Source organism: Drosophila gunungcola, unplaced genomic scaffold (assembly GCF_025200985.1).
Source record: "Drosophila gunungcola strain Sukarami unplaced genomic scaffold, Dgunungcola_SK_2 000001F, whole genome shotgun sequence".
Taxonomy (NCBI): Eukaryota; Metazoa; Arthropoda; class Insecta; order Diptera; family Drosophilidae; genus Drosophila; species Drosophila gunungcola.
The window spans coordinates 12,332,085-12,354,959 of NW_026453197.1; the positions used below are offsets into that span (position 1 = coordinate 12,332,085).

Genomic DNA, 22,875 nt, shown 5'->3' on the forward strand with positions numbered 1-22,875 from the left:
TAAACATGCATGCATTTGGAAGTTATTTGTTTGGAAATGGATAACTAATGGTGATTGAAAAAAAGTACTGTTGAGTAAAATGTATAACAAATTTAAAACTCTGCAGGAGGCGGCTGAGTATCATTAGCAGGCTGGATCATCAAGGGCGAATTGCCGATGAGAACGGGCAGCATTCCAGGCGGAGGACTAGACCCTGGTGGGGCTATAAAAAAGACGGGACCGGGTGGACGAATCATCAGACGATGGAGCTGCATAAATCTCTGGTCAGGTTGCATCAATCCAGGAGGCACAAAAGGAGGCGGTACAAAAACTGGACGGCGAATGGCCGTTGGCATTGGTTCGGGTAAAGATACCAATTGATTATCATGTACAGGTGGTGGTCGAATCAGTGGTGGATATTGGGTTGGCAACATTTCCGATATCTTATTGTCAGCCGAAGCCACGTTTTTGAAGTTCTGATGTGGCTTGTTGTCCTTGCAACGAAACTTTGAATTGGATGCGTTCTCCATCTGCAGAAACTGGCGCTTCATGGTGCTCATTTTGAGGAGACCTGGCAGCTTGGGTCGTCTTTTGGGATCCCGATCCCAAGGCTTGAACTCACTTGGCGGCAGGGGATGAAGGCTATTGTAGGGCACGGTCAGAAGTTTACCCTGGCCCTCGACGAACACCTCGCATACAGAGTTGTCCTTATCGATGGCCTGGATATGGCAAATGCTCAGCTCGCAGTGCATGTTCGCTTCCAACACTACTTGGCACTTGGCTCCCACTTTGAAGTTGTAGTCGCCGGTGTAGATATTCAGGGCTTTCGCCTCACGACGAGCTGCAATCAGGCAGCTGAGCTCCACATTGCGATACATATAGGGATTCAATGACTTGGCTACCGTGAAGCAGAAGGGCAGGCAATTCTGTTCGAATATGCGCCGCATGCAGGACACGGGCATGGAGCGAAAGTTACCCTCGTGGAGCTCTAGCTTCTGATTGTGGAACGGGCACTTCTCGTAGTTCTTCAGGACGCAGCATGTGTGCTCGGGGCGATCCAGCTGGTAGCTCCGGCCGTTGCTGCACACCAAACGGATGACATTGCCCCGCGGATCGAACTCCAGGTCGGTGCCCCACTTGAAGGTCTCCGGGTAGAGCATCCATTCCACGGCGAGACTGACGTCCGGCAGGCGAAAGACCCGCTCGTAGAGCATCTTGAAGGCCACGGCCTGGCAAACGGCAGCCGTCTCAATCTCCGACATGGTCAGTACGGAGTCAAAGTGTCCCTGACGGTCCACGAAAATCCGTAGGGTCTCCGGGTAACTATCGCCGAAGATGAGCAGCTGGCCCAGATCGAAGGGTTTGTGGAGGACGACATTGCGGCGGTACAGGTGGCACAAGACGCGCAGTTCGAGCAAGGTGCCCGCCGTCCTGGGCTTCTCCAGCTTTAACAGGTACTCGTCGTAGTCCGCCTCCACATAATTCCGGAAGGAGCCCCTCTTACGGAACATATAGCGAACGCACTCCATGCGCACCTCGTGGTGCAGCATCTGGGTGTCGTACACCTGCTCGGCAATCGCGCGGAACAAGCTGGAGGCGTCCAACACAATGTGCTTCCGGAAGAGAAAGTGCCGCTCCAGAAACCGATCCATCGAATCGGAGGCGGCTATCAGGAATATTATTTTAAGGCCACAGCAGATTAATAAATTGACTTACTTTTACTGCCAAGAGAGACGGATCGCTTTAAGCTTCCGGACATCATGCTAAGTAAATGTAAATGTTGCTTTCAAAGATTAACAATTATTTTTCAATTCAAAATGCAGCCAATAAGCAAAAACAGAAAACTTGCCAAAACCGCGTGGCTGGTAAGGTTGACGTTGCCAGATCGTCGGTTAACAGACTTCCATTGGCAAACGTTGAAATAGGAACAGTGGAATTGAATACAAAATTACTTTTAATCGGAAGTCAGTCAGTTTTGTGGCAACACTGCGATCACATTTTCAAGGAAAAAAGAAAGCAAAGTAAAGATTTAATCTCACAAAATGGAGATATCGGAGGCCAACCGAAGTGTATCTATGTCTGTTAAATGTGAGGCTCAATCTCAAGAAATCGCCTTCAAAATTTTGGTTATGAATCGCTTCAGACGCAGATTTTATGTATACCCTTTAATAATTTTATTGTCAAAGTTATCGTTATCGTTAAAGTTCTTTGATGATTTAAGAATGGGGCTTTCTAACTTGCATTAAAGTTTGCATCCCATACCATACATAAAAACATTGAAGCTTAAATAATAAATATGAAAATTAAATAATTTGTTTTGTCTCTAAACGTTTTTAAAATGCACGCTCAAAACCGTTCCCCAAAATACAAATGTATATGTATGTTCTGTTGATTAATGACAAACAACCTTGTGGCAAGTAAAAAAAATGTAAACGAAATGGCATCTAAGATGGACATTGATTTATTGAGCTGAGGAGTGGGCCATTAAAAACGACAAAAATATTTATAGAACATAAACGCACTAATAAATAACTAAGGTAAGCCTGCAATAGCAGGCTTGTTGCAAAGCGGTCCAATCAATAAATACACAATCATTTGACTCTTTACCAGGTTGGTAATTAATTGAGAGTCGGAAATAATCGAGTGAATGGTGTGTGGGCATAATTCGATTTCTGCACGTGTCGCAATCAATTTCTACCAAACGGTTACCATGTGTGATGCACAATTAACTAAGCGCTTTTCCATTATTAAGTAATAATGGATTGATTCCGCAAACCGAAACACTTCATCATCATCAGACCGGGCTAAGAAGAAATGAAACAAACTCGATAATGAAGTGCACGAAAATAGACAGGCAGAAGATTTAAGCGTTTCTTCCGCTGCTCATCGGGATATTGACTTGCTGATTATTTTTATTTGCCTGGCAAACGCTTCAGTTGAGACATAAAACTATGCCAACACACGAGCATAAACATTTATACACGATTAAGAGTGCTGTTTGTTTTTATGTTTGCCTTAGCGCTTCCGTTGTGGCCAACAAGAAATTCCTCCAGATATTGCGTATACGCATTAAATGGCCCAGAATGAGATACAAACAAACAGGCAGCGAAGTAAGAGGCGAAAAACCAAAACGAAAACCAAAATTGGCAACGAAGGGAGCACAAACATTTGGTCAGATTAAAGTGCGTGCAATTTGAGGCCAGGGACATGGGCGGTTCGAATTCAATAAGGCATGGCCCATAAATCAATGAAAAACTAATCAAAAAATCAAAAGGAAAACACTGGGGGATTTGTTTGTCTGACATTGGCCAGAAATGGTTTTGGATGCCAAATAAAAACTGAATGGAGAGCGTACGACAGCCAAAAATTAACGCTGCTTTGTTCGAAATTCATTTAGAATGCAAATCAATTAACTTAAAAGCAGAAATTTGTTTTCTACCCGGGCCATTTGAAAATTCCAAATTTATGCAAATGCAACAGCAGTAGGAAAATAAAAAAAAACGCAAGCCGCAAGCTTAAATGCTCATTAGAGCTCAGAACCAAAAAAATAAAATAAAACCCCCCCCGAAAATGGAAGGAATAGGGAGCGCAGTGAAGCGCATTTTGTCGCCTGCATCGCATTTACATTTACATCGGATCTAGCAGTGCCACATAAATGTGCGAATATCCCCCCAAAGCAAGCGCAGACCCTCTAAATGCAAAGCACTTGAAGACCGGGGGCTTTAAGTTGCCCAGTTGCATGCAATTAATTGGGACTTACGACCAAAGCCAAGGCTAACTCTGACTTGTGGAAGAAAATTAAAGTAAACTGAATGATTTCGACTGCAGCATTGTTATGCGCTGTTGCGTAAATTGACCTCCTTTTAATGATGCACTCCAGTGGCAAAAATAATTTGCTTGTGACAGCTTTGAGACTTTTGCTAAGCCTTCGTTTAAATCATTGTTATGCCATGCGAGTAAGGTCTCGATTTCTTTATATATCGTTTGAATGAGAATTCCATTGATTTCTGCACACAATGCAATTCGGATAGACGGCAAATGAGAAGTATACGCAGCGTTGCGCCAGACAAAGTTTGCTCATGCAAATTTTCCGATAAACTTTAACTAATTAAAAAGTTGCCTTTAATGGGGAAATAAAAGTCAGGCACCGCAAAGGTTGTACATTATTTTTCCACCAGCAAGTTTACCTTTCGGGGTGGCGGGGTGACGACAAATTGACAAAGTGTGGCTACAGAACGTTGCATTCCAAGTAGAAGCAATTGCTCTTGCCACATGTGCCACAGCAGGAGGGCCCCACTTGCGGCTAATTCTGAGTTTGTTGCACTGGGCTCTAAGCCCTAAACATTCGGTATCTAGTTTCCTGGCGTTATGCTTCGAAATGTCAGCACACAAACTGTTGGCCACACGATAAAACGAAGAACGAACAAAACCGCACACAAGCTACCAGCGGTTTTCACTTGCCCCCGGCAATTGCTACGAAAAATAAAAATGGATTATTCTGTTCCAGTCCACAAATACAGCCACTTCTCCACTGGACTTCAACCAAAGAACACTTCGAGTTTAAGCAGTGCGTGACCTTATTATCAATAACTTTTTTATTTACTTTTAAAGTGCATTCAGACAATATATTTCTTATTGTTCGGCTGAAGCCTTGGATTTGACTTTCTTTGAGGTTTAAATTACATGCGTTGAAACATGAGTAGATAAAGAATCTTTTGATTATATATAAGGTATAAACCTTTTTTAATAACCTATTACCATTATTTAATTTTTTTGCGAATAGTTTATTTAAGTAAAACATAATACAAATAAATGCTTAATATAAACAGAAATAAATATATCAAAATTAAAATTTTTTTAACCTATTAGTAAAGTAGTTCAAAACCTTTATTGAGTCTAATTAAAAACTAAAAAGTAATTTTACTTGCGCATGTTTTTTAATGATTAAACTGTGTTTTTTGATAAGATTAAAAAAATCGAAAAGACAATAATAATAAATCAGCTTTGAGGTTGTGGTGGCAACTGCCGCATATCGGGTTTCAAAGAGTCCAATTCACTGGAGCATTTATTTTTTATAATTCACTTGAGCCTTGTTAAGGCTGCTGCTGGCTAGCATGTGTCTTTATGGGCTACCTCATCATCGACTCGTGCTTCAGCCCCACAACACCCACAATCTCCACATGCAACCACTTGAGTTGGCTGTGGTTGTTGCTGGTGTTTGTATTTGTATTTGCCATGCTATTTGCTGGAGAAAATTTTCTTGATTGCCCTCGCCCATAGCATTTTGCTTGTTTTTCGCTTATGCGTCGTCATCTTTCTTTCGCAGTTTCCACTTCCTATTCCCATTCTTCCCATTTTTCCCATTTTCCACTCTTTTCCTGCTGGCCTGGCTGACAGTGATTTTGACATTTCACGCGCATTTGTTTGTTATGTTTTTCTGGCCAGCATTGACAGCGCGGGAAAGGTCAACATTTCCCTTTTTTGCATATACATGTTCATTGTACATATATAAGTGCGCACGGCCATGTATTCATAGAAATCGTAGTGGGGCATAATAAAAATAAAGACTATGGCACGCAGGCTCATTAACATTTGCGAGGCACGTGGCGGGAATGACGCTAACTCAGTTGCTCCCCAGCGTCGCATTCGGCTTAGCCAAATTGATTTTTCGCCCTGCCAACAAAACAATCTGGCACAGAGAAAAATACATAACAATATCAGTTACATTGCCAAGCCCAGCTTTGCATATCATTTTTGACTTTCCAATTCCAGTTCCAAATCCAATGCTTATAACTTAACTGAATCTTAGCCAATTTGAGAACTGTAATGCTTTTATTTGCTTGTTTTGATGATCAAACTATTTATGAATTCAAAGATAAGAAACATTGTTAAAATATGCAAATTTGTGAATGTACTTATGATGAAATATTTAAGAAAGTTTAACCGTTTATTATAATTTTAAAATTTGCTACAATTCTTACACTTTTTTAATTCAGCAAGCGTATATATGTTAAGGATTTACAGTCCTTTCAATGGTAAGAAACCTTTCTATCAATTATTCAGCATTTTAAATATAATTCGTTTTTTTTTAAATTTAAAATGTTAAATAAAATTTTAGACAAATTATTATGTATCTTAAAATCTGTAAATAGCACTTATCACACAATATAAATTAAGATAAGGACAATTTTACCATTTTTAGCCACAAATGTTAAAGGTTCTCAGAACTTAAAGCCCTCAAAAACATTTCAATGTCTCACTTTTTCTCTGTATTCCCGCAGGGGAGAAATAAACATCAGGCCAACACACAATTCCACTCAAAACAATTATGAATGAATGGCCAGGAGAGCGCTCAAAACAGTTAACAGAGCAGCTGTTGCTGCCGAGCGTATGTTAGCGTTTGAGTTGGCCAACAGCATCAGCCTCTGACTAGTAGGTGTTCTGGATTTTAGTCCAACAACAGACGTCGAGGCGAGAGCACGCGCCCCACAAAGCGCGCGCATGTGAAGCGAGTTGTGTTCGGTTTTCGATTCGAGCCACATGGCGTATACGCGATACGGCCAGTCCTACTGCCTGCATTGACTGAATAATGGTCAGTGGTCCCTGTTGCGGCTTTCGTGCGTGAGCTGACAATCAGATAATGTGTCAATAATTAAACTGGGCAATCGACGTTGCTCGATCACTATGTGAAAAGCCATAATCACACTGGGAAGGAACTTCAATGTAAGCCTATTTACTGCATAGAAGATGTTAAGCAAAAATAAAATTTGACAAATTTATATTAACAGTAAATATTATTTACTATCACGCTAATAACAAAACTAATAAAATAGTTTAGAAAGCAGAGTGACAAACAGCAACAAGAAATTGCAATTAATAAAGTTTTTGTTTTATTTATTTATCAAGATATTTTGTACATTTACTTATAGCTCCTTTTGCATTAATCAGTTTAATCGAAGTCTGGCTTTCCAAATACCAACATTCGACATTGCTGAAGAATAAGTATTTAAATTCCAAAACATAAAACCCTATTTTTTCTATTAACCCAATCAATTAGATGAAATGAAATAACTATACGAAATAGAACATAAATATTAAGGCAGGGCATCGAAACAAGTCGATGAAAAGCCTGGAACTCCTAAACAAATGCAAATTAAATAAATTCAAATCAGATCAGACCTGTGACGTATTTAAATTTCACCAGAAGCGAAACGAGCCAACACGGAGTTCGACATTCGAGCTGTCATAAGCCGGAATTCAGGACGGATTGCATTAGGGAAGTTCTTTCTGCTGCGGCTCGAATTTCCCTGGGGCACTTGGGATGCACGTGAATTCCATGCCGATGGATGTGACTTTCCTCTTCCTGCTCTCATGCTTATTTTTTCTGCGGCGTTTGTCAACGCCATTTCCCCTCTGTTTGATTTGCATATTGCTACCTGTCTGCTGAGTTCCCGAGCCCGTGAGAAGTAAACAGGGGATACAAAATAAAAAAAGAGGCAAAAACGTGATAAAATAGGCGGAAAACTGGTGGATAAAAAATGAAAAAAAATTGGCGGAAAACAAAGAAAATTATCTGGCCAGATGCCGCCGTTTCCCTTTACTTCACGGGGGAAAATAAAAACGGGCCGGAGGGTCGCCAGTGACAAGTGACAGTTTGTTTGTTTGCCGGCCGAACAAGGTGGTCAGGTCCGTTTGATATGGCAGCCCAATTTGGGCGACGCTTTTATTGTTTGCCCTCGGACATGGCGTCATTATCTTTTGGTATTTTCATGCCCCTACCCCCTTCCCTTTCCCCTTTCCCCATTCGCTGTTTGTTTACACGCACTTTTAACGTGTTTATTCGGCCGTAACGCAAACTAATTGAAACACACCGGGCGTATACTTATTGTAATGCCCGTGGGCGTGTCACGTTCCGCGTGCAATCAGTGGGCACCTTGAAATCCACTCGGCTGCAATTGCAGTGCACTTGCCACGCCCCCCGTTTGCTCCTTGAGGGCAGTATAGACCTACTGTCATTCGGCCCTCAATGCCAGCAGCTGAAAGCTGAAACAACAGCACGCTACCAGTGCCCGTAGTCCCCATCCTCATGCTCATTTTCATCCTAGTAGCGTCATCATCACCGCCATCATCATCCGCCTTAGTCGTAGTCGTAGTCGTAGTCGCGAGTACGGTCGTTCACAGGTTGGGGTTGAGGTTGAGCCGCGCCAAAGTGAGTGAGTGAGTGCCATGGTCGGCAACTTGTTTACCTGCCTGTGTTTTAATGAAATGCAAATGCAAACACAAGCCATGAAGTACCATGGGCTCTATGCGCTCGAAGTGGGGGGGTAACATTGGTAAAGGATTAACTAAACAAGAAAGCCAGTAGGCTTTTTGCCACAGTTATTTATTTTTAATTTTAATCTTGGGCTAATTTAGTATTTTACTTTAAAACATTTACAAAATTATATTCACGGTTGTTAAGTATCCAAATAGAGTAAGCAAACAAAAAATATATATATTTTTTTAATATCAAAACAATTGCTCTATTATTTCCGTGTCTAAGAAATTTGGTTTGTCCAAAAAAATTTCCCAATGGTAAATATTAAATTAATTAATTTCGAATAGCACTATTAAATCTTTTACAGTTTCGATTCAATAGAGAAAACTATTTCAATAAAAATTAAACGCATTTTAAATTGAGTCATTTTCCGCTTTTTATTTTAATTTAATTTTAATTCAAACGCCGATTTTGAGACTTTCAGTTCAGTCAAATACACAGAGCAATAGCAAATTATTACATTTAAAGGCTTAAACTGAAGATGTTTTGCTGTGTACTTTCTTATTGGTATTTGCTCTATTGTAAATCAGCGATGTTTGTTTTCAAAAGCTCGTTCGATGGCTTCGTAAGATTGATTGCATCCTTAGAACGAATCAGAAGAAGCCTTTCGAAAATTTGATGCAAACACTCCACAGTGCGCACCTGGTCCGCTCCCCCCTCCACCATCCACTGGAGCAGGTAATTTTTCTTGGCCCGGCTGCAATGGCACTTAGTGGTAATGGGGTTACTGCCAAGAAGCCGCATTCGCTTTGCCAATGTCCCTAATTTGCTACGCAAACACTTCAATTTCCGTGACAGATGACAGTTTGTCACAATCGCACATTGCAGTGCAATTAGTTTTAATATATTTTCAAATCACATTTGTGTACCATTAAATGTGTATTTATCACAATTTTATTCATGTTAGGCTTCAATTTAATGTCCCTTACTTGCATTAATAAATTGGCCAAACATTTCTGTACGGCCGTAAGGGGTGTTTTTTCAGCCCTCAGCTTGGCATTAAGTTGACTTTGCCATTGGGGTCATAAAAGCAGATTTAAGCGCCATTTCAAAAACGTCTGGGATTGGCCATCATTGAGCTGGTCGAAATGCGCTGGATTTGTGATTTAAAGTGTAATTTGAGTATGCATTAAATTTATGGCAATGTATTAAACTAAATACTCCTCATCGAAGCTATCGGAGGTGACGCAGCGGAAATTGGACGTGACAAACTTATAAAAAGCGTTAGAACATGTATTATGGTTTTATATCAGAGGTGGATGCTTAAGTCGTAAATGACACCGCCGGGATTAAAGGAAGTTGTTAAAGAAAAAACCTTGGTAAGGTTTTTATTTATATTTAAAGTTACTCTACTGAAGTGAAATCCTTTTATAACCTGATGAATTGCATTTAAATAAACTTCATTAGCTTGATGAGTCAATTACATGATTAAAATTAAAATTATATTTTAATTAACTTAAACGACTTTGAGAACTTTCTGAAAACTTGGGACTCAACTCCACCAGATTATGATTAAGATAAATATTAATATGTAATTCAAGTTGAAAACACATAAAAGGCACTTAAAATTTACTGAATTTAATTTCGGGTTCAGCCCAAGTGTTTTCTTATTATTGCAAAAGTCAAACCATCAAGGATAACGTCAAATACTCGTATCCTTAAGCCGAAGTCAAAAAGTTGAAAACTTTTCCAATTCAGTTAGTTCATTAACTTGATTCATCGGCAAGTGAGTTGGGCAACTCCACAAATGGTAATCAAGTGGCTTTGATTGCTCTCTTTATTCTGGTCCTGTGCCAAAAACGCTTCTAGGCTAAAGGTTTCGAATGCAGCAACCCATTGACCTTGGCCCGAAACCAGAGAAGAATTTTTTTTTGGCCAGGCCCAGCGACAACTCTTTGGTAACATATCACTCAGCTCAAGTTTTTCCCCAGCCCCCAAAGTTGCCATGAATAACTTGAGAATTTCTTTGAAAATGACTCGCTCATAGGCGGGCGAAAGCGGAAGTTTCCTTTTCCACGCGTTTGACATGCAGAAAAGCTCGTCCAACACTTGAATTTAATTAAAAAGGAATTTTCGCTGCCGTAAACTTTTAAGCTGCAAAGGCGGCGGCTGCATTTATTTACCCATTAGGGAGCTTAATCCAAATTAATTTACAAGTTTGGTCAGGCGGCTGGACCAATGATTATACAAATACTGCCTTTGATTTATGCTGATAACTCAATTTGGCTGCCGCACTTTTGCCCATGCCTCATATTTTATTCTGTCGCCTAGCTACTGGCTATTACATTTTCATTAATTTATTGCGGCCAGCGGCGACTGATTTCACTTTAATTCAATTTATTCAACAACAACATCATCCGTAACACCATCGAGAACTGGTATTTGTTTCATGGGCACGATTTCCAAACCGTCGACAGTCCATGTTCCGATGTCGGGATGTCGGGACAAAGTCACTTAACTGCTTATCTTCTCGGAACTAAGCCAAATCGGGCCGGAATGGAGTTGGCGCAATGGAGGGGGCGTGGTAGAGAGTCACGCATCAAGGGGAATGTATGCACGACAAATTCATTATAATTTTGTCTACCCAAAATCCTCGTCGGCTTCAATGTTCCTGCGTGCGTGCCAAGACATACGGCAAACGAATATCCTCCTGACTTGCGGTTGTATTGGTGACACACACACACACACACGGATACTTACCCACACAGTTGAAAACAACCACTGATCCAATATGAAATCAGTTTAAATGCGCCCCAATGTGTCGTTCCTGGATTATGATTGCGAACGTTTGCGGTTGCCTCGAGGGCGGCTCCAAATGTAATGAAATATTTTCTATTTTGGGTTATAATCAATCGGGGAATTAATATCATAGACCTTGGCAAACATCGACAGATTCTATTTTTACCAAGTTTGCTATGCAACTGACAGTCTTGAATTTCTTTAAAATAAGTATATATACATCCTAGCAAGCTTGTGTCCTTTCTTCTATTAAAACATCAATTAAATTATGTATATTTATCTTCAATTATTTATAAATCCTATAGCATAATCAACCCATTAGCATCAACTTTAATGCAACAAATTTGAACATGAATAATAATCAATATCATTCTTATTATCTGTTATGATTCAGCTGCTTTTAATTATACATTTAATCTTTTACCAATCCAAGAGGACAAAGAACAACGGAATAAAAGCATTTTAGCTTTAAGTTCTTGTTTTAACATATTTTTCATGAATTCCATTTGTTTTGGATTATCCATTGAATGTCACTGTTATTGGATTTGAATGAAAATAGATTTGTTTAGTTTTAATTTTTGTTCTTTATCAGATAAAACACCAAATAAATATTTTTCACAATCGCCTTTCAATTGTTAATTTATATTCAATTCAGCTAGTCATAATAAATTCCAAATGAAAATCGACACTACCGAATATAGTAAAGTCTTTTTGGTTTTTATTTAAATAAATATCATCTTGCGAATACATAAATACAACATTGTTAAAGAGTCGGAGAGAAAAGCATCAGAATTATGCCTTTTTTCCGTTGCCTCAATTTGCCCATGGCCATGGTCAGCGAAAAAGTATTCTTTATTCTTCGGGCACAGGACGATAAATATGAAACAAAAAATCGTTCTCGAAATTTCCGCCTTAGCTTTCTCTTTTTTTTTAAGCAAAGGACCTGAAAAGGAACCCAGTGTTTGTTCATGTGTGTAACTGGTGGCATGTGAGTGTTTTTCCAGCAACTGTGTGAGTGTGGCATTATGTGCTCTGGCATTTTTATGGCACTTTAACTTTATGTTGAGTAATTCCCGGCTGAAAGGCGAGTCAAGAGGACGAGACCATGATGACCGTTTTGTAGGAGCTATTGAAAGCATTTTGGGCTCTCGACAGCGGCTATTGAATTTATTAATTGCTTAATCATGATCCGGTTTGCAATTTTCCATCACCCTTATTTGATACCTGAATGTACATCCAACATTTATCTTCTTTTAGGCTTCACATTGTTTTATTATATTTGCCATAAGAATACCCTTTATTTTTTGAGTACTTTCTTTTATATTTTTAATATTGTTTTTCAAGCTGTGGGGCAAAAAGTAATAAATTGGGAAAGTCCGTGTTGTATTCACGCTTGACTCTAAAATAATAATTATTATTATTAAATGCTTTTTAGACATATTATTAACAGTTTTTTTTATTTTGAAAAGTATATACATCAAAAGACCTTACAATGATTTGTTTAAAATAATGAAAATATGCACTAATTCCAAGGCTTTACATTATTAATTGGCATTATGTTCGTTGGGAAACTCCATGTTGTACTCGCGTTTGAGGACGAACTCCAGGTCCAGAAGGCCCACACGGCTTTTTCGGTGCTTGGCCAACTTGACCATGCGCATGGAGACGTCATTAACGAAGGCATCGGCTATTTTGGCCATCAAGTCACAGCCCTGATCGTCCAGCGAGGCGTTTGCGTCGGTTTTCTGCACAAACTGCTGCAGGTGGGCCTTGGTGATAATCTGATTGGGGGATTAATATGTCCTAATTGGTCAGCAGTTACTCACATCATAGCTTCCGCTCGGAATGCAGAGACTCTCCGCTTCGCTGGACGGCTCCTTCTCGACGGAACTGTCGCTGCTGGTGTCGCTGGAGCTGCTCGACGATCTGGTCGAAAAAGGACTCTCGTTACCCGACGATTTATCGCTGTCGTCCCCATTTCCATTTAGGCCAAATGACCGTGGCTCCTTGTTCTTTCTCTCCATGCTTCAATTGATTTTGGTTTACTTCCTGATTATGCTAGGTCCACTGGGCTAGAAAATGACTATAACAAGTTGAAAATTATAAGGAGCCAGGGCGTAAGCCATGGCCTACTTTCCAGTGCATAAAGGGATTTTGGATTCGTAACGCTTTTAAGAAAATTTAAAAAAAAAAAAATATTAAAGAGCTTCACGATTTAAAATTGAAAAGGAAACCTTTGCGATTTGCGTAAACTATCGGGTGGCATGGCCCCTTGAACTTTCTTATTCTTTCACTTTGATTCGGGGAATCCCAGCTGCGCGGCCCAGACTCAACTCTTCGCCCTTGGCCCAGCCATAAATAACCAGTTTAAGTCGCACTCTCTGCACCTGAATGCTTACCATTGTTGCCGCAGCGTTTCCCTTTTCCGCTGCGGCTTTTCCTTCGGCTTTTTCCTACGTCTTGTGCTTTTGATTTATGTCGTGGCTCGGCTCTGCGCTTTTCATTTTCCATGCGACGCGTCAAAATAAATATCAAAAAGCAACAAATTGTGGCCGTGTAGCCGTAAACGACCTTTGCTTTAAGCCCAAGACGCGGCCAGGCGACAAGAGTGTCGCCGTGGCTTAATTTTATGCCAGGTGGGTCGGGGCAAGGACGTTTAAAACAACAGCCGACCACCCACACGTGCTCAGGTGTCCTGTACTTTCGGCCTAATATGCCGACCAAGGCACAGTGGGAATTTTACTTAAGTAAAGCGCAGAAAATATACAGCCATCTTGGGAATTGCAGGTTGGGCGGCAGCTCAAGCCACTTCTGTAAACTGATTTTATGGCAGTATTTTATATACACAAAACAATGCTAATATGCCATGAATTCAAAAGTAAACAATTATACTTTTAGTTTTGTAATAATGAGAACAGGTCAATTTATTTTAAAATACTCAATATCAATATACAATAAACACTTCCGAAATAAATAATACCACAAAAGAAAAAATGTCAAATCATCAGCTTAAAAATGCAATTGCAAAGAAATTTATCAAAGACTTGTAAAATATATTTTATTTTTACTTTACTCTTAATTTTTTACTTTCAATAGGAAGTTGTTTAACAATTTTAAAATGCTGTCCACTTTGATCTTAGCTATAAGTTAGTTTATATATCTAAACATATATTTCCATAATAATGCTAATCATGTATGTAATGATGCTTTATGTTTGTAGTTCCACTATACCCATTTGAGTCATTCTAAAACTGTGTGTCATTTGGTTGTGCTGCTCTCTGCACACTTTGGAGGTGCTCCTCGGTGTCCTCGGCTTAATAAAGTCGCCTACTTAAGGCCAGCGACAATGACATTGTGCGTATGTTGCCAGTCGGCGGGGGAGGTCGCCCCTTGCCCATGTGTCACACATCCGCATCCGGTGTTTGGCATTGGCATTAGGCTCTGAGCCCCCTTTTTTCCACTTTTTCCACTTTTTTCACATTCCCCCATTTAACCACTCTCTACCACTTTTCCCACTGCCGACTGTCGTTTGACGTTTCCGGCATGCGACTCTTTTATATCGCCGCTTTTATTTGCTGTGTGCACTTTTCTGCTCCTGTCCGCTCATTGTCGCTGGCTGATTTCTGTTTCATATTTTACTTGGTGGCCTTATGCACAGAGCGAGAGCAAAAAGCGCTTGTCGTTTAGCTGTAAGTGGGCTGAGTGCCATAAATTTCACTTTGTCAGGGTCTTTAATCGCCCAAGCCCCAATCAGGCAGTCATTGTGGGGACTTGAATAGAACTTGGCTGGCTCACAAAGGTTAACTGTCGTTGGGCACACGAAAAACAAGGAACTCAGTCTAATGAGAAATTTAGTTGCCTTTTTTCAGATTTAAAGTCTAGTATTAAATTGTGTATATATAAAGCATAATTTTTGTATTTTCTAAACTATTTGAAAGACGTTTTCTTTACAGAAAAACTTAATTTATATAGCCTTAAATTTTATTAAAATAGTTTCCCGGTACGTTAAATTCCTTCCTATACTACTTATTTGTTTATAGCCTTTGCCTTCAAAACTTTTCAAAAACTTGTACTAGGTAGAGACACACCAACTATTTCGCATAAACTTTCAAAGCTAGTTTTCGAGTATTTGACCATGAACTTGATTATAAAAAGATTTTGTTGGATATTATAAAGATTCTCCCATAAATAGTTTGCTTTAAGTGTCTAAACATTCTAAACTCAAGCTCAAATTTCACATATTATATTCGTAACAAGAATGGTTCGCTACTCAACCAGTTGGTGCTTATGAAGTGCTAATTTGGTGTCCACTCACATAAAAAATGGCAGCTTTAGTTACCAAAAATGTTTGAATTAATCACACACATGTCAAAATTATTCAAATGTCTTTGGCAAAAGTGTGAGCTGTTGAGAATGTGTGTGGTGACATGAATAGTTAATACGAATGCTTGGGCCTGTGGTGGTTGTGGATTCAGCCTGTTATCCGGAGAATGTGTCTGTGTAATAAAGCTAATGAGTTTCTGCCATGTCTGGCAGAGTGTCGAGACTGAGGGGCTAATTCCCAGCCAGCGAGAACATGCACTCTCTTTCGCTGGCTGGCTGCCATTAAGAATGGTTTTATTTCACATGATTATGGCATTCTGTTGTAGCGGATATCCCACGCCGCTACGCTTTTCGCCGCGCGCAGTAAACGCCTTGAGTATTGCGTATACGGCACAGTGGCAGAAATTGATTTGAATCGGACAAGACATACACGGACAATTAAACAGAACTTCGTCTGACTCAGATTTGCGTTAATGTTTCATAAATGCAAAAAGCAACGCATTTCATTTCTTTCTCCATTTAAGTTTTTAATTACACTTAGCCGGCGAAGCAAGCGGCAGCAACAGGAATGAACATTTGAATAAGGAAAATTCGAGGGCAAGGAGATGAAATCCTTTTAGTAGGCGGCGCGCCATTTTGTCGCCAGCATTGTCGCTTAATCCTTTCGCGGCATATTTTGCAACGCGCCGTGACTTAATGAGGCGCTTTTCCGTGCCCAGCACGCAGCTCGTTCTTCCACGCTCGATGGCAAACAATGCGGATCCTTCCGGCAAAAGTGCGACTTTAAGCCAACAATCACACACCTCTTATCAGTTGCATTTACGGTGGGCCAGGCATAAATGTGGAATCACATTTAGTTGCCTCACAGCTTGACAAAGCCCCTTTTGTGAGCCAGAAGGTGTGATAATTTAATTTTCCAACAGGAAATTAATTTTGTTTCCGCTCTGAAATTATCACAGCGGCCTCAGTTAAATGGTCCATTAATAATTGCTTTAGAAAATTAGAAAGAAAGATATATATGTATATCTTATGATTTATCCAGATCTTATGAATACTTATTTGGGGCTGTTTTAATTAATATTTTTCATGTTATTTTCGAATAAATAAAATTTCTTTAATGCATTGATCCGTGAGTAATATATTCGATTTAATGGAAAGTAATTATATTATTCAGGTTCTCTTTTCTTTTAATGCCAATTCACTTGATACTCCCAGAAATGTATTCAAAACTCTTGCCTGAAGCCTATTTAAAGCTATTTGTTCGACTTGAAGTCAAACAAGGACTGCAGGCAGGCATCTTCATCTCTGCGCTCCTCGGTGTCTCATCTCCTCGCCATTGCAAACAATTTACCTTGGGTCTTAGACTACGTTATTTGTTTGCATTGCTTTTCTGCGCTGGCTTTCAGACTTTCAGCTGATGCAGCTGGCTCAGTTATGCTCAGTTGTTTTCCTTTTAATGCAATTTCATCGTTTTGTGGAGTAGTAGGGCTAGCCAAGGTCAGAAGGCGGCGGGGGTAGCTAGTTAACTAATAAAGTGCAAGCTTTAACATATAAGGGGTAATTATATTTAAGTAAAATAAAACATTTAAAAGCTATTAATATGTTCAAGTAACTAGTATAACAAAACTATTAGAAACATATATAATAACTTAAATATATGAGTAAATCTAATATATATAGAACTTTCAAATCAAAAATATGAAAATAATATTCTCTAAATACGTATGACTTTTCAGACAACCCTCGTTGCTGAACTATAGCGTCCATAGTCTTGCATATTGCTGCTGCACCAGTAGTTGAATATAATTTCATTTCGCTTGACTCGTGCTCGACCTTTGTTGACTGCTTGTTTATTTGTGCGAATCGAAGGGTGCTGAGGGCAGTGGTTAAGTGGATACAAGTTTGTGGCCACGTAGTAGCCAATTCCGCCACTCAAAGCCAAGTGAACTGTTAACGCCGAAAATGCCAGCAGCGGTTGCCAACTGTCGCATCCGTGGCGATTGTTGTTTCTTGCTGGGGGCTGAAAAAAAGGAGGGGCCACAAACGAAAATCGATCGGTGTGGCAGCAAAATGCAATCTAAAATCCCCGACTGAATCGATTGTGGCGATGGTGGGTTGACGTGCCGGACAGCGGCGATGCCGCAGCCGAATTGTTCACCTACCATTTCCCCAATTCCCGGTTTCCGGAAAAGCGTGTCAACGCGTTCCGGTGTCGCCCGGTTTTGCATATATGCAATTCGAATTCAATCGCACTCAATCTCACTCTACGTCATTTGTTCGGCTTTCGCAGATGGTCAGGCATCCAGGTGATGTGATTGGAAATAAGCGAAGCTAAGTGCATCCATCTGCATTTGCTGTCTAAATGGCTCGCCGCGAGTCCGAGGACGAATAGAATACACCCAGTGACCCGTGAGCCATGTTCGATTGAATGCGGCAGCAACAGCAACAGCAACGACAGCCGGCACCGCAGCAACAACAGCAAGAGCAACACCAACGGCAGCAACCGCCACGCGAGCAACATGTTGACAACTCACCATCTGCACCATCTGCACCACCATCGCGGCAGTACGGCCGTGGAGCTGGACAAGATCACCAACCTGAATACGGTAAGTTGAAGGCCTTCTCAATATATATTTGTAAATTAGAGTCAGCTATATTATTAATTAATAAAAGCCAAGCACCACTTACCACCAAGTCAAAGATAAAGGTTTATATAATTTTGAAAATATTTATACTATTTTTAAGGAATGCTAATTTTATTTTATTAATTTAATTAGTGTCATTTACGCCTTATTTTGGAAACTATACATTTTTGATAAATGTCTTTCAATTTAAAATAGACTCGATAATATTATATAAGTAATAACACTTTTAACACTTCGCATCACCAACTAAACCTAGACTCGAAAATTTGATTGGATCGCTTTATGCTATCTCTTCCTAACTTTCAACATAAACAAGCTAAAGTGAAAGTCCAACAAAGAAAAATGGTAATCATTATTAAATAATTTTAAAGGTGCTTTAAAATGATTTAAAAACCTAAAAAAACGTGCAATATCTTCCACTTCATTATAGATCACATTGGCATCAAAAATAACTTTTTCAACGCTTTCTGATGGCATCAATAAATTTGGATTCCTTAAACGGTTGATTGCATTTCTAAGGCTAAACGAAAGCTAAAACAGAAACCAGTTTTGCTTGTTCCCAAGCTTGCAAAACTCAAACGAATGCCAAATTGCATTTATTTTGTCCAAAGAATTCTTTTGCACTTCCAATTTCTAAGAGCTTGGCTAGCGACTGTGTGACCTTTTCAAAAAAGTGCCGATTCGTGTTTCCTCAATAACAGAAAAGCACTAATGAATCCCAATTCCAAGTGCACAGTTTAATCCGTTGGAAAATTGCGAAAAGGAGCTTTAGACTTCAAAGCCACCTTAAGCTGGCGCCGAAAAAAGTGCTACCGGAAATGCATTGTGAGTAATGAAACATTTGACATGGTATTCAATAAAGGGAAAGTTATCTCCCATTTTCGCAGTGCATCCGGTCCAGGATTTAAAAGTAGGATTGAGTGGAAAACATGTTTATGGCAGGCATGTTAAGGAAGTTAGTTAAAAGCAGACCAACCACAGCTGATATCAAATTATTGAAAGGATTGCACTAAGTGCCAGTGGATGGAGAAAAACTGGACATGGATTTTTCTCTTGACCATTCACTAAAGATGTCTAGCAGCAAAATGAAAATGTTTTTTGTTTAAAAATTGGAAAAAGCGGCCAGAGTGGCAGCGAAAAGGAAAATGTGAAACACGTTTATTGCCATTCATTATATTCTCGCGAGCTGTTGCGCAAAGTAATGAAGCACTTTTATACGAGGCAGCTCTCCTTTCACAGGGCACGCACGGAGCCACGCCCACCCCAAACTACACCTCCAGCACTGGGAAACATATTCTCCAACTTTTTCATAGTTTAAATGTAATAATACGAGCCTTTTGGCCAAACTCTAAAATTCTAGAAACTGTTTTAGTTCCTTTATTATTTTTTGTTTTGAGCCCAAAAATCGAACAAATTAAAGTAAGCTAAGTTAACTTAATATTGAAAAATTATAGGTAGATTACGTTTTATTAAAAGAAATAAGATTAAACCAGAATTAAATTGCCTAAATAATAAATAGTACAATAGATTTTCGAGCTAAATATGCTTATTTTTAAAAAGTATTTGTACGTCCATGTTTTATAGAATATTATTGCTTATATATTTTTTTTAGTGCATAAGCATGTTTTTGCTAAAAAAAAAGAGCGTAAAAGGGCAGAGTGACTGGCGTTGATGAGAAAAGTCTTCACGGTCCCCCCGTTTTCGTTCAAGAAAAATGGCTCGCTGTCCAGGACTAGAGTGGAAATAATAATTTCGGGTTTGGCCACTGCAGTTTTCCAGGCGGTAGCGGGAAAAGTGCGTGCCAAAAAAGAACTACAACCAATTTTCATTAAACGAGCACTCCCACACTCAACAGCCGCCAATATGTCTTCATTAAATTTGGACTAATGTATGGCATGTTTGTGTAGACATTTAGTCGACCCTGTCATTGGGCTCTTGGCATTGCGGGCTGGCCACAGAACCTCAATAAAAAGCTGAAAACTTGTACTTAACTTTAGCGGCGAACATTTGTCTCTCCTGCAATCGTGTGTGTGAGCTTGTGTGTGAGTGTGGGTTTGAAGGCCACATGAATTTGGGACAGAAAGTTGCGCAATAAAAAGCCGTGCCTAAACAAAGGATCGTGTTCAAGGTCCTCTGGACACACAAGACCCAGCCAGATTCTCCGCCTTGTGTCACTCTCAATATGGCCGAAAGGTATCCGTCGATTGTCAGTCAGCTTGATTGATAATGTAAACCGAGCAGCTCAGCACACACTCCGACCATTTGGCTCCTGCCTCTTCCTCATCGCTGCCACCCAATCCCATCGCCGTAATCGGTGGCCATTGAGACCACTATGTGCCCACTCCACGTCAAGGAACAAATAAAAGCCCGTCTCGTCCTGGCAAAGCATCTTATCGATTTTGCGGATTACAAGCTTTTGTTATCACTTACACAAATGACCCGATTGCTCGATGCAATTGCTGCCTGGATGGCAGTTTTCTTTCGAAATAGAAATGATGGGCTTGAAAAGGAAAACAAAAATTAAAGATTAAAGATTGAAGCTTACATTTTGAATGTTAAAATAAGGTTCAATGTAGATAGAGGTTGGTATAAGATTCCTAATGAATTTTTTTTTTAAAAACGAAATCATTGCCTCTGCCTTTACAATTGTAATTAAAAATGTGATGGCGAACGTGGCAATTTCAAATCCTTATAAAAAACTTTATAGTTTTGTGAGTTAAGGTTAATCAAAATTAAATTTTTTCAGCAATGGTTTTAAATGTATATGGTATATTTGTATCTATAAATAGAATCTTCTGGTTTTTACAAAACACAAAGTATTCGATAAGAAATTTCAGAAGAGTTGGCAAATTAAATCTTTCCATAGAAATCCAATTACGCATTGATGGTAGCCAAATCCGCGACCTCAGAGAACTGCGTGTGATCTAAGCAGGGTCAGTCAGTCCAATCCAAATTGCTTTCTGCGGCAGCTGGAGTTGAAGGTTGGGGGTCAGGGGGTCAGGAGCTCTCATCAGCGTCACTTTACCGCAGCTGCGATTCGATGGTTGCCCTAGACACTCTTCTTTTATTGCCGCTGCTGGCCGAGTGGGGCTTTGTGGCTAACACCAACACGCCCCTGGACGCATCGCACATGGGTCCATTCGATATTGACCGTGTGTGTTGCACATCTGCGGCATTGTGATGTTTTTGCTGCTGCCTCCTGCTGCAAGTTGCTGTCGAGTTGGTAGAACACTGAGGGAAATAACCTTAACAACAAAGGAAAGGTAATGTCTGGGAAACATTAAAAAAATTAAACTTACGTTTTTAAATATGTCACTAAAATATATTATCTTTTTTTATGTTGAGTTTCAAAAAATTGCAGAAGGCTTTTTTAAAAAGTATTTTCATACTAAATAAAAAATAAAAAACGGCATTATGTTGTTTGAAAGACAGTTTTTTATTTAAATAAATCATTATGGTTTTAATTGGTTTTAAAAAAATCTTAAATTGCTGTAAACATTTTTTCCTCTGTAAGCCGATTTCAAAACGATGTCCGACATTCATACACTGTAACGAACCTTTGTTTGACTGACAGAGGAGTTGACGGGTGGGGGCGATGGGTTAAAGGTCGACTGCCTGTCGACTGTTGAATGGACAGTTGGCTAGTTGGCCGCTTCCTGCGATTGCCTGCAAAGCACCCCCGACCCCCTGGCAGATCGATTGTAATTATTCTACAGTTCTACTGGTTGGTTCGGTGGCTAATGCGTTTTGGCAGTGCACTCTGTTAGTTTTGCTCCCAGCCTGGCAATTGTTCCTTGTGGGCGTGGCTGTTGCTGGACATCAACAGATGTGGAAAAGAATGTGAAAAGCGCATTAGCAGCAGCCCGTTATCATACTTTTTGCAGCTCGTGTTGCAAATGGTGCGTTATATTTATTAGCTAAAAGGAGACCATCTCATGTTGGTATTAAATGCAAGAGGAGAAATTCCTATAGTCTTAGCTAGGACTCTTTAATTGCAGTTTAGGGTAGGGGATATACTGAGGACCCTTAAAATACAAATGTTTTAAATAGAATTTCTTAACCTGGGCTTAACACAAAGAAATAACTGGTAAATAATGTTTATATGCACTACACACGCACAATAATTATTTTAAGAAAATTTAAAGCCTTTTTGTGCTCATACATTGTTAAGAGTGGATCTTAAAGTTATGTAAGGCAGTGGACACTATCATTCCATGGCCGTGGGCAAATGCATTCTTAATGTAAACACACACCCAGAACACACACTCTTGCACATTCTAACGCCCACACACACTCTTCATTACGAACGCTGTCTGTCTTTGTCTTTGTCGGTTCCCCTCTTTTGTATTGCAATTTTAATTTCCGCTTTCACTTTGTCTAGATTCAGTTTTACTTGTCGTCGTTTTCTTTTGTATGTTAGTTGCTTTCTTTCCCCGGTCGCCACTGCACCCCTGCCACCCACACCACCCATCTTAACTCATCTCCCACCCCGCGGGCGTTCTTCGTCTTTTTCTTGGCGTTGTGGCATTTGCGTTTTTGCTGATTTACACATTTTGCCAACGAGTGTGGGATTGGGAACGAGTATTCCTCACGGCAACCACAGCACGTATGTGCACTAGGAATAAAATTCTAAAATAATAATATTAATGCTTCTTTATGCCTTAAATATATTATAGATTTTACGTTTATTCAGCAGAATATAAATGCAGTGCATTCAATTAAATGATTTAAGTGCTGGTTGAAAATTTATTTTCTCTACAATATTTGTAATGAAAAGGTTAAGAAAGTCAAAATCTTTAATTTTCGGTGTATGTAGCATGATTTTAATTCTGTTTGAAAAATGAATTGCTTTACGATATTTTAATGAAAAGG

The 22,875-nt window shown here is 39.7% G+C and overlaps 3 protein-coding genes across 6 annotated transcripts in view; 1 reads left to right on the plus strand and 2 right to left on the minus strand.

Moving 5' to 3' along the window:
- Nucleotides 1-51: 51 nt before the first annotated feature.
- On the minus strand, nucleotides 52-1,829 carry LOC128263209 (protein ovarian tumor locus). Its single transcript, XM_052998039.1, has 2 exons — nucleotides 1,696-1,829; nucleotides 52-1,645 (listed from the first exon to the last, which is right to left on the minus strand). Exons 1-2 carry the CDS (start codon nucleotides 1,739-1,741, stop codon nucleotides 93-95), a joined length of 1,599 nt encoding a protein of 532 aa, XP_052853999.1. The 5' UTR covers nucleotides 1,742-1,829; the 3' UTR covers nucleotides 52-92.
- A 4,616-nt stretch (nucleotides 1,830-6,445) lies between these two features.
- LOC128262356 (uncharacterized) overlaps nucleotides 6,446-22,875 on the plus strand; it is a 31,439-nt gene continuing 15,009 nt past the window's right edge. Inside the window, exons 1-2 of one of the 2 annotated variants that reach the window (XM_052996546.1) lie at nucleotides 6,446-6,702; nucleotides 17,649-17,964. In XM_052996546.1, the coding sequence (XP_052852506.1) occupies nucleotides 17,878-17,964 (87 nt within the window). In that variant the 5' untranslated portion in view covers nucleotides 6,446-6,702; nucleotides 17,649-17,877. The remainder of the gene's footprint in view (nucleotides 6,703-17,648; nucleotides 17,965-22,875) is intronic. The other variant, XM_052996547.1, reaches the window with a different exon arrangement.
- Nucleotides 12,474-13,070, minus strand: LOC128262357 (transcription initiation factor TFIID subunit 12). 3 transcript variants are annotated; one of them, XM_052996551.1, is made up of 2 exons: nucleotides 12,862-13,070; nucleotides 12,474-12,789 (listed from the first exon to the last, which is right to left on the minus strand). In XM_052996551.1, exons 1-2 carry the CDS (start codon nucleotides 13,057-13,059, stop codon nucleotides 12,580-12,582), a joined length of 408 nt encoding a protein of 135 aa, XP_052852511.1. In that variant the 5' UTR covers nucleotides 13,060-13,070; the 3' UTR covers nucleotides 12,474-12,579. The 3 variants fall into 3 exon arrangements, with proteins under 3 accessions (XP_052852511.1, XP_052852509.1, XP_052852508.1); XM_052996549.1 differs by having other exon boundaries at nucleotides 12,474-12,792; XM_052996548.1 differs by having other exon boundaries at nucleotides 12,474-12,816.